The sequence below is a fragment of the Argentina anserina genome, chromosome 3 (assembly GCF_933775445.1).
Source record: "Argentina anserina chromosome 3, drPotAnse1.1, whole genome shotgun sequence".
Taxonomy (NCBI): domain Eukaryota; kingdom Viridiplantae; phylum Streptophyta; class Magnoliopsida; order Rosales; family Rosaceae; genus Argentina; species Argentina anserina.
In genome coordinates this window covers 18083097-18095518 of record NC_065874.1, presented here as the reverse complement: position 1 = coordinate 18095518, position 12422 = coordinate 18083097, and the positions used below count along the sequence as shown (strand labels likewise).

Here is a 12422-nt window from a genome sequence, read left to right as displayed (position 1 = left end):
CACAAATAACAAACTGACTGAGCCAGATGCAAAACAAATAAAAAAAAATATCGATTTGATTCTATATACACCCCTCATTGTGTACGCTGCTCATATATCACTTACAATCCAAATTATATTTGTAAAGTAGCTACTTCTAGGCTTCTTCTAGCCCCAGCTGCTTCCTGGTCTTCCCCACAAAAAGATCTTTAGATTTGATCAGTCCAGGAATGCGCCCAATACAAGTAGTATATGGGAACTGCGCAACCCCATGTTTCCTTCCAAGTGAAACAAGTGCCACCCCTGAATGAGCTTCATAAGTTGCCAGTTTACTTTCTCTTCCACCTGCAAGTAAGAGCTTCAAGTTCTTGGCAGCCACCAAAGCCTGTTTTTGTGCCAAATAACCTTGCTTGATTTCCTGCAGTTTGAGATTTCACATGAAAAATCCATAATACTTGCTTTCAAAGAGCAAGTAGTGCCTCACTAATCAAAAGGCATCATTAAGCATAGTAGAGATGGCATTGAATCTTCCCTCCTTTTAGTCGAATGACATTTACTGTTCTTATTTTATACTGAACATAGAATCATGAACTACCAGAAGGCTTTATAATCTGAAATATCTGAAGGCAGCTGTCGATGATGTTTACAGTAAAATTTTACTAATGCACAGAGCGAACAGCATGAACTCATGAATTCATATAAATTCCAATAATGCCACTAAGAGTTATGCATCTCACTAACTAAAAGAACACAAGCCTCAACACTTTTCAGAACTCAGTTAGTTAAATTACTTATAAATAGCATGAAGCAAGTTGCATCATCCTAATTTACAGAGGTCACATTTAGATTGTGATGCATAGCAATTTCTACAAAAGTTTTTCTGTTGAACCGAGTTATATAGAGTAGTTTTCTACTAACAGAGTGTTTTAAACATAGAACTATGGATTAAAACAATCAGAGCAACTACAGAGAATAACTAGGTTGTAATTTTGACTTACTGGAATATCAGTAATGTCTCCGATTGCAAAGATGTTTTGTCTCCCTTTGACTCTCAAATTCTGATCAACCATCAATCTACCATGAAGATCCAAGCTACTCTTTAGAACTGTTTCTTTTAGCCATGCTGAACCCAGACGTTTCCCTATGCATATAAAATGACAATCTGCTTCGAACATTTGTCCTTCCGAAGTCTGATATGTTTTTCTTCCAGGTGACTCAGAGATCCTGTCTAAACTGACTGATTGCTCCAATATCACTTCAACATTCCTCGAATGAAACCAATTAAGAGTCTTGTTTCCAGCTTTTGGTCCAATGAATTCCAGCAACCTTGATCCAGTATGAACTAGAGTGATTTTCTTATCTGGGAAGTCGGTAGCAATTTCTCCAGCAAGTTCTACACCAGTAGGTCCTCCTCCAACAATCAAAATGGAATTAGCTGATCTTATCTTCAGATTATCTGCCAGTGTAAAGATGGAAGTTGACTCAATAACATTCACAAACAGTATGATGATAATTTTTATGAAAAGAACAGTAAGATGATATGCATGCAACTTGATTATTCTGAGTTGTAGACAAGTCTGATATCGTGATTGTTGGGAAAATTTTAAATTCTAATACTAATTGTATATATTTATGGTTCAAAGCTTTGTTTAAAATCCAAATTGAATGCTACATCTGAGATATTGACAACTCCTTGGAAGGATCTTCCACCTGCCTTTTTCGCAGTTCATAAAAATGAAAAGAGAAAAGAAAGGAAGTTAGGATTTCTGTCCAGTCTTACCTTCCTGGAATTCCTGAAGTCTCCCATTCTTACTCTTCGGAACAGAATCTGCATGACCAGTTGCAATGACAAGGTAGTCATAAGGGACTAGACGGCCTTCTCCAGTCAATACCTCAGTGTCAGTTATATTAATTGCTCCGGATGTAATAATTTGGCCATTGGTGAGGTAATCTCTATGGTTAATCAAAGATCTCTCCCCAAATGATGGCTCCACCATGGTTCTCAAGCTTGCCCATGGAATCTCAAAATATTCCTTCCTGAGTTCAAATCCCGTTTCAACTTAGAACAAGAGATCATGATAGTTCTACAAATCTAAAGTAATACCAACAGGGATCTGTTTCAGTAAAATTAATTATACTTTAATTATGGTGAAGAGAGCAGATCAACCAAATAAAGCTAGATATGATCCCAGTACATACAATTACCTAATTGCAGATTCATGCTTCATGCAAATTTCTATAACCAAAAGAGAGTACATATCATCAAATTATTCAAGTTAATGACCATACCCCAAACTGATGGAATATCATATAAGCGTAGGTATTCAACAAAATCAGTCCAGGGCAGACTACTCTCAACAAATGGGTTTAACCGATTGCATTAGATGATACTTACACTTCCAAGTGAACAATGTTCAAACTACGTCTTGTACTTGATCAACTACTATACATGAAACAAGTAAAGTCTTAATCGAATTTAGTTACTCCCTCCCACCCTATCAAATACATGTCTAAAAGTAGCAAAATTTCTTTGCAGTGAATCACAAACAGAATAGAACTTTATCACAAACTTTCGGGGGATGTTGTTACGAGTTGCATCTATCTTGACCTGAAGTTGTTTAACTTCCTTCGTCTAAATATATCCCAGAGGACACAAAGGCAAAACACAAAAGTATCGGAAGTATTATAAATTGAGCACATAGCAACTTGCTTTCAAAAAAAGCCTCAATCTAGCTCTCAAGCACCGGAAGACAGAACTTGCCAAACTCTGATGGGCTTCAAGGACTAACAGGGATTGCGTATCAGCACAAACTAGAGCAGGGTATTGTCTTAAATTAAGAAAAAGCAAACATAATCCATAATCAAACAACGGTAACAACCCAAAGAATCACAAGGACGATATAAGAGACAAGAGTAGCCCATTCCAATTTCCAACATGAGTTTGAGAGAACGAGACAGGATGCTTACTTATCAATGAGGGTGAAATCAGCGCTGAATTGCAGAGACTTTGCAAGAAGCGAGCCGGCGACGCCGCCCCCGATCACCACGACTCGTTTTCTCTCTCCACCAGCCAACTCCATCTCTGTTTCTTCAATTCTTCTTATCAGAATCGACCACCATCGGCAAAACCCATCGTGCATATAAGGGAAAATAATGATTTTTTTAGAACTTATGTGAGTTTCTGAAAATTTTCTTTTATTTTTTTGGTATAATTGATATGTTTTTTTACTTCTTTTTTTTGTATGGAAGGACTAGTGCACCTGTCCTCAAGTCTTCAATAATGAAACCGTTGAATACAATGGGGCATGAAGCTTAAATCCTTAATTACAAAGACTCATATAAACAAGTACTCAACAAAGTACCAATTAGCAAAGAGTATTATACAAATGGTGACTCTATTTGCTTGCATACAGCAGTAGCATAACGGAGAGATCACTAGATACGTAACTCAAATAACGAACAACAATTACATATCCTAATGTCTAATAAACAGCTCTCAAACTATGTTGCCGCTGGAAAATAAATCCGACGACATTTAGTCTTACACTGTCACTAGGCGGCAACGACTATTTGACAAAATAAGGAACTCGCCGCCTACCTAGAACAGACAAGGCACGAAGAGTGTGCGCACTGACACAAAACTCGACTCGTTCCACAAAACTTATGTAGAGATATATTATTAGCCTAGACGGCAACTTGACTAAAAACCAAAGTAAAAAAAAACAACAATAAAAAACAGCCATAAGGCAAGACCCAAAAGCAAGGACCAAGCCCAAACTTTATTCAAGGATAGAGAAGTCTCACACGCCGTCACCAGGTTAGATCTTGTCATTGTCATCGTCGGAGGAAAACCTAAGCCGCCGCACGTCCAAACTTGCCGGAGCATCTCCCTCCTTGTTACGCCACGGATCCAGAGTAGTCCAACAGCTCATCACACCATCCTTTCGCCAACCAACCTCATGAGAAACACACCCAACCTCGACTCCCAACGCAATCCTCCTCTTCCTTGCCCCCACGATCTCCTTAAACCATCGGGGAGACTGCATCAATGCACTTACAAGGAGGCAACAAGGCATGTCTAACAACAGTGACTGGGCTCGCCGCTAGACAGGGGACCCGATCTGCGTTTTTACGTCAAGCGCGTGCAGCGCGTTCTATTTCTTTTCTATCGAAAATGTTTTTTTTTTTGGAATTTGATATTCTATTATCAATAATACCGATATTTCTTTGAAATGTCAAATTTTAGTGTCAAACTACACGTCGTTATGAGCACGGAGGTATTCGTAGAATAATTTTCCGACGCTCGGTTAATTTTCTACGCGTTTACGAATTTAACACTCTCTCTCTCTCTCTCTCTCTCTCTCTCTCTCTCTCTCTCTCTCTCTCTCTCTCTCTCTCTCTCTCTCTCTCTCTCTCTCTCTCTCTCTCTCTCTCTCTCTCTCTCTCTCTCTCTCTCTCTCTCTCTCTCTCTCTCTCTCTCTCTCTCTCTCAACCCACACGTTGGTAGCTTCACCGCCGCTTAGCGCCATCGTTCGACCGACCCAGACGGTGAGACCACCACCATCGTGACCGCCGCACTCCCCTCTCCCTAACCATATCCACAAAAGCGCCATGCAGCTCAACACCGGCGAACCCAAGCCTTGAAACCGTCGATTAATCCGCACCGTTTTCTCGAGCTCCAGTGACGAGGCTGAGCTCCTCTTGTTCTAGGCTTGTCTCGGAGCTTGCAGAAGCCGCATAAATGTCTTAGAAGTGGAAATAACGCATCAGTAGCTCGAATCAGAGGTAAAACAACTTGGAGGCGACCAGGGGTGGATCTAGCCTTTTTTTTTGGGTGACTCAAGCATTCCCAAGCTCAAGACAAGAAAAAAAATTAGGTTTTAAATCTTTTGATTTTTGGATTCTCCTAAGTCAAGCATCCCCAAATAACCAACGCTACTCAATTGTTTCCCTTCCAAACTCTACTCTTCTTCCTTAATAACATGTCCTCAACCAAGTATCTCTTATTCTATAATGCTAACTAGGTTAATTACTAGCTAGTACATTGCTTATTTATTCAAATGTGTATTTGTGTTAGATTTTGACTATATATGTCATTTTGTCTTATATATATGAGTATTATTTTTGAATGTTTATAAGTGTTTGTTAGACTAAAATGACAAATTTGAGTCCAAACTAAAGTGTTCAGAAAAAAAAAATTGTTTCATGGTTTCAATGAAATGTCCCGTCTATAAGTCCAAATCTAAATTATATTAATTTCTTATATTTCCTAAGTTTTATTGATCAACTGCGATCTTTAATTCAATTTCTATTAGTCATTTCTTAATCTTTCGAACCGCTAATAGAATACTCTATAAATGATTATGGATTACGATGTACTACATGAATATTTATTTATTTAGTTTATGTTTTTTTGTATATATGCATTAGAAGAGTAAGCCACATTACATTCACTAACTGGGTAGATTGATTTTGATTTCAATTAGTTAAAATTTGTTCGCACCGTCGATATTCTCCACTATTTTTTTATAGTTAAGTTCAGGCATCCCCAATGATCCAATTCTAGATCCGCCATTGGAGGCGACTATATCTCTTTCCGGTGATTCGTTGAGGTATCAATCGAACTCTGATTTCTTTGATTTTGGTGTTGTTATGTTCGTAACGTCATTTCAATTCGTTTAGTATAATTGCATGTTGATTTTGGGTTGATTGGAATTGAAGTTTTGGCCGAAATCGTGATCGGTGATGCAAGGGTTAAAAACCCAGGTTTTAACCGTTTGAAACTTACCTTTTTTACCGTTTTACCATGGAGTCAAATTACCAAAATACCCCTATGGACTTTCAGTAATTACGATCTTGCCCATAGTAGTTAATAAGTTGAAAAGTTATTATTTTACCCGAACAGTAATTAATTTATTTTCTACTTAAATCTCATTTCAACCTTTAAGATTTCCAATTTGAATCAGATTAAGAGATTTTAGTTTTTTTCGCTAAAACGTATTTTTAGCTTTTCGGTTAAACGTTGAACTCGGTTTCCTCCCGTATTGGAAATCGAGGAACTTTTAAACGTGAGAAATTTAAATGCCAAATAATAAATTAAACATTTCCATCTTTATTGGTAATTCGCATCTTAAATCTAAGATACGAATGTATATAAAATAAATTGACACTCACCTTTAGAAAAATCAACCAATCATCCTGAGACCTTGACTCGGATGGTCAGACTGGTCAAACCGTCGATAATTTGTTAAATCGACTAAAAGCACAGTAAACCTTATTCCCTTTTACCGTTATTCGTTGAGCTATGAGACGAACTCGAGGGACACGACTATACGTAGAGCACGAGGAGCGAGATTTGTGTGGGGCACGGACTTTGACACTGCTATATCAAGTAAGGGGTGAGCCGCCCGCTAGGGTGAGCCATTACCTTTCCGGGTTAGTGATCATTTTAATTGTGTAATGCTCAACTTTATTTAATTTATTTTCTCATTATCATATTTATCGTTATTTATGCGTTTCTTTAGCCGACGTCTCAAGCACTTCACTCGAGTTAGATAGTAAATTTATCGAGATACTTTATAAACAGTGAATCAAGTCTACATCTCGAGCCCCCACTCAAGACTAGATAATATAGTTTTTAATTTAATATCTATTCGTGAGTGGTACACGTTGTCCTGATTTCGGGTATCATTACTCAGTATTAACTAGTAGTTAGTACTCGGTTCACCCACTCGGGTGAATCGTTCCACCTATCAGTAGGGATTATAAACTATATAAATCCACATACGATATTTATCTATATAATATATCGGTGATTCCGTTGTCCTGATGTCCGACACCAATTATACTTTATCTATGGTGATTCTATTGTTCTGATATCCGGCACCATGCTTTGTTATCAGTGATTATGTCGTCCTAATATTCGGCACCGTGTCTTGTTTAGTATTGTGATCTCATTGTCCTCATGTCTGACACCATACTATATTATCGGTGATACCGTCGTCCTGATATCTGGTACCGACTATGTATACTTACGGTGATTTTCTTGTCCTGATATCTGGCACCGTATACTTTATCGTGAGCGGTACCGTTGTCCTGATTTCCGGTATCGTGACTCATGAATAAGTAGTACTAGACGCATAGTTCATTGGAAGGTGAACCAAGGCCCCGATCACCAAGGATGTCAATTTCCTGTGGTTTTCTTTATTATATTATCCGACCGTGGTGTTAGCTCCATTTTCCACATATGAATATCTTCTTGCTTATCAATAACCAAACATCGTTATGGTTATTCCTTTACTCAATTTTCTCAGTTCTTACTTGAGCGCTCATTTATATGTTCCTACATTTGAGCATTGCATCCTTATCTTATTTTCCCTAAAACAGGTTAGTGAGGGTGAGTGCTCACCCCCTGTTTTGCAGGTATCTAGTGGCGTTGGTCTAGAGACTAGTAGTTTGATAGCGTTCGAGGCTTGTTGGTTGTTGTCCAGTCCCGAGGATCTTACTTTACAGTGTTCAGCTTTCCGATATCTGATTTGGATTCAGTAGACGCATTTGGCGTACTCTGGTGATTCTCATCTTCCGACCTTGTCTTTTACCTTCTTGTAGGACCGAGTTGGCCCATTGATACTTAGACACGTTCTTTGTTTGATGTTTGAGTCTTACATTGCTACGTTCCGCATTTCTATTTATTTGCATCTATATTTCACTTGCTCCTCATTTCTTATCGTTAGTTTGTTTATATTTTATTCATAGCCTTATAGTTTCGAGTTGATAAGTAGTCGACATGTCGGGTTCAACGTCTTGGGTTTTTTATTAATTCGGGGCTACGGTAATTATTGCTGCACTCCGGTCCCGGAAATGGTCCCGGGGTGTGACAACCAGGATTGACATAGGAAAAGAAAACACGGTCCAGATTTAGCACCATTTACTTCTGAAACTAGAGGAACCGAAACTGCATATATTTACCTCTAAACACAATAACCAAATAATCTTGGGCCTAGTTTGATATTTCCCAAGTCCAAGGAAGCAGTAGATTTCGTCTTCGGCAAGACCCAGTCACAGGTAACATGCACATAATAAAGTCTTGAAAATGAATTTTATAACTTGTAGTTTTTAGTTGTCACACACGACAAAAAATTTAAAGGTGGGTTTCGCTGGTCATGACTTATAATCTTATATAATTAGGACCTCTTGTAATACTTTGCTAGTAATTTGACAACTAATTTTCTTGTCAAAAAAATTGAAAATTCTAAACTCAATAACAAACTAGTGACAAATTGACAATAATCGGGCTATGAATAAAAAAATTGGTAAATATTATTTTTACGAGTTTTGTCATTATATATAATTGTTTGGTAAATTCCAAGCAAAATTGCTATGAGCCACACTACCAGTCAGACTAACATTTTTTTGTGACATGTAGTGTGATAGATAGTGTGATAGATAATGTAATGTGTAGTGTAACGGTAATGATACCTCTTATAAAACCCAATTGAAATTGAAGAAAAGAAAGGGAAAACACCTTACAAATAAAAAAAACATAAAACTGCTCTGGGCACTTAGAGAATTACTATGGGCACCCATGTTTGCATCTTCAAACCGACAAGGCAGTCGACATCGCCATGGACAAGCTCGCTTGGTGACTTCGTTGACTTCCCACTTCCGCCTCCAACCTTCTACCCCTTGAGCAGCCACACCACGCCAGCCCCCTCCTAGCGCCACCTCACGACGAATACGCACCGCCCTAAGGCTTTAAGCCATCGGTGAAGGACTAGCGCGACCCTAGCGTTGTTGTCAAGGTTGACATGTTTGTGACTCAACGGCGAGGTCGTGCAGAACATCGATATCTTCTCCTCTCTATCGACGTACATCAGTGATGCCACAACATTTCCCCTCACCACCGTGCCTAGATCGAAGAAAGCTTCAATCAGTGTCGTCGTCTTCAGAATCGTCAACTTCTTCTTCGTCCTGACCTCAGCGTCGAGGTCTTGGAGTCGAGGACGACAATGTTGGAGAATGTGAGATCGGAATCTTACGAGGTCCTTGGAGTCAAGGACGTCAAGATCGGACAAGGCAGGATTGCCGGATCGAAGTCGCGAGTTGCTCTTCCGCGAAGTCTAATTATTTGTTCTCCGTGGCAGTTCTCGTAAATTAGATGAAATTAATGGCTAACGGTATTATGGGTGGGAACGGGACAGGATGGGACGGGACGGGGGTCATCCCACGTCCCGTCCCACTCTTTTGAATCGGGACGGGACGAGGGTTTTTAAGAATGCATCCCACTCGGGATTAATCCCGGTTGGGACGGGACGAGATCGGGATGAGACGGGACAAATCTCACCTTCCTATAAAGTTAAATAAAAAACCTATATTTTTACTTTTTCATTAACAAAATAACATTCAATAATGAAATTTTAAAAAAAATGCATATTATGTTCAAAATATTATAATTTACCATTATTATATGAGTTGATATAATTTTGGAGTTATTAAGAACACAAATTAGTTTCATTTTGATACAAATATATAAGAATTTTTAAGTTTTCATTAAAAGTGGGACGGGACGGGACGAAGCGGGATAGAAATTATTCGTCCCACGTCTCATCCCACTATTATGAAACGGGACGGGACGAACGTTTTTAAACCTCCGTCCCGTCCCGTCCTGTTAAATTTCGGGACAGGATCGAGATTTCCGTTTTTTATGCCCACCCCTAAACGGTATAAGAGATTTAGAAAACTGACTTTTTTATCATTTTCAAATTTTGCTTGACTTTTTTTTTATAAATACATGAATCAAATGTGTTTTTTTATTTATTTATAAAAAGCCCTTAATTATTTTCTTGCATTTTTTATCTTTTTCTAATTTTCTATAGTTTCTATAAAATTACGTCCAACCTGAAAATCAATCGGCGTGATAGTAAAATAACCGATACTTGAGAGCAAATCGATTCATACGCATCATCAGCTAGTCTAAAGTGAAATTCAAAATTAATACTTGTTGCTTCGAGCATTATCGAACCAAAGTTGATCTGATCAACAGCCAAAAGCAAGTTAATTCTGGCATATATTATTGTTGCATCAACTAATAAATCTCGATCATGGATTGACCTGAATATTATAATGATTTCTTAAATCTCTCCATCCCAAAGCTCTTCAAGAGACTTGAAAGGGCCATAATGCTCTGAAACGAAGTCGGATGAAGGGCATCCTCTCTTCTGTGGAATCTGATTGATCTTGTCCAGCTCCTCCGGGAGAAGTTCCCATCCAAATATGTCCATATTTTCCTTAATCCTCTCCTTGTTAAAGCTCTTGACCACCACACTCACCCCTTGTTCGTATGCCCATCTCAAACAAACCTGATCGATCCACGTACACGCAAAACAATTAGCCACCCGTTTTGATTAAAACAAGAGAATTTATCGAAACGAAAGATCTATCGCCACATGCAGATCGAATACTATATCTGAATCAATGAATCATCATAAAATTAGCTTGCATGTAGTACTAAATTGATCGATTTCGTACTCGTACCTGAGCAATAGTTTTTCCTTTTGCCTCAGCAATCTGTTTGAGAGACTCGCATTCGATAACTCCATTTGATCCCCACGGTGTCCCTTTTGCTCCCAGAGGGGAGTAGGCAGTGATGATTATACCTTTCCTTCGACAAAACTCTCTCAGTTTTTTCTGCTGCCATAGCGGGTTCATCTCCACCTTAATTTAATTTGGGAACTAAATTAAGCATTCATCTATCTAATTTACTAAAGAATAACCAGATCTTAATTAACCACTAAATTACTTGGTTTACTGCAGGAGGGATTTTCGCAGTGGCAAGCAACGTTTCAATCTTTTCGCATGAGAAGTTGCTGACTCCTATGGACTTGGTGAGGCCTTGCTTCTGGCACTCTTCCATGGCTTCCCACACAGACTTGAAGTCCATAGGAAGAAGATGCTCTTTCTTGACAGGTATGTCATAGCTTCCTGGCTCCAAACTCACGGGATAGTGAATGAGATACAGATCTAGATATTCCAATCCTAGGTTCCTGCAGGGATAACGGGATATTATATATATAACTTCGATTGAGGATCGGACATGTCCATTTCTCAAATAAGTTAACGTGGATTATACTAGGTGATAAATCGATATATAACAAGGCTGCGTACGTGTGTGTGTGTGTGTTATTTGTAAAGAACGACTAACTAAAAATCAAATAAAATAATCGAGTTACTTGAGCGTCTTATGAATGGCAGGCAGAACGAGGTGAGGATGTGCATCCGGGCACCAAAGCTTGGAAGTAACAAAAAGCTCATCCCGGGATTTGACGAAGCCGAGGGAAAGAGCTTTGGCGATGGCTTCACCGAGAACTGGCTCCGTCTGGTAAACAGCGGCGGTATCGAAATGTCTGTACCCGACTTGGATTGCAGTGAGAACGGCTTCTTTGGCTGTTTGGGAAGCAACAAAAGGGTATGCAGCTGTTCCTAAACCTAGTACTGGAATCTTACATTTATCAGGGCTTTCAATACTACTTGGTAGCGTCAACTCTGGAATATTGCTAATGCTCTCCATCTAGTATATCACACAAAACCTTAGTTATGTTATTATATAGAACACAAGTATTGCGTTCCTCTTTCAACTTTCAACCACATACAGTAGAGCGCTTAATTGGAAGTCCATGTATATCCCGTAATCGAGATTATTTGATGGCACGGTCAATCATGAATTTCAGGTCATCATATATAAAAGGTCATTATTCTTAATATCTTATATATATATATTATATATAACTTTTGAAAATCAGGCCTGCGCAGACGTTATAAAAAATCCGTTGGCTAGTAATAAAAGACAACAAGCATATTGTCGTTAGTGTTGGACAATGTTTTGAATCACCAATAATTTACTGCAAAGTGCAAATTTAATCACATGATCACGTGTATGTGTTCTTAGTAAACGACTATACTGTATATTACTCAAATCATCAATTAAATGTTACTTTTATTCTTAAAAAAGTGTATGTTGCCAAATTATAATGTGTATGACTACTTTGTTTATATTTGACTATGTCGCCCGATGTGAATGGGCAATTGAACATAAATAGTTAATTTTTTTCTTTTCTTTAAAAAAATTTAGTTTATACTCTAAAACACTTGAGTCCGCTCTAAAAGTTTAATCGAGGATAGCGTAAATTAAGGGCGTAGCTTAAGATGAGTTTAATTTAGTCCCGATAAATTATCAGTTACAATTATATTGTAAAAATAATCAGCTACAACTAGGTAGTTTAGCCCCGAGTTTAAGGACATGAAGGTAAAAATAGATTTGACGGAATTTAGGGCAATACAAGTAAAGATTGTGATGTCGTTACATTTTCAATTCTAGTTAGCTCTTCTTAGCTTATGATTGTGTCAGCAATATTAAACCTAATCTGCAGCCACACTTTTGCAAGAAA

At 38.3% G+C, this 12422-nt stretch overlaps 2 protein-coding genes across 2 annotated transcripts; both read right to left on the bottom strand.

Moving 5' to 3' along the window:
• Positions 1–18: 18 nt before the first annotated feature.
• On the bottom strand, positions 19–3089 carry LOC126787697 (uncharacterized). The gene is made up of 4 exons (XM_050513594.1): positions 2947–3089; positions 1760–2016; positions 978–1435; positions 19–397 (listed from the first exon to the last, which is right to left on the bottom strand). The coding sequence occupies exons 1-4, from the start codon at positions 3057–3059 to the stop codon at positions 137–139; spliced, it is 1089 nt and encodes a 362-aa protein (XP_050369551.1). The 5' UTR covers positions 3060–3089; the 3' UTR covers positions 19–136.
• Positions 3090–9947: 6858 nt separating this feature from the next.
• Positions 9948–11545, bottom strand: LOC126787714 (non-functional NADPH-dependent codeinone reductase 2-like). Its single transcript, XM_050513612.1, has 4 exons — positions 11208–11545; positions 10778–11021; positions 10513–10692; positions 9948–10337 (listed from the first exon to the last, which is right to left on the bottom strand). The coding sequence occupies exons 1-4, from the start codon at positions 11543–11545 to the stop codon at positions 10110–10112; spliced, it is 990 nt and encodes a 329-aa protein (XP_050369569.1). The 3' UTR covers positions 9948–10109.
• Positions 11546–12422: the final 877 nt, after the last annotated feature.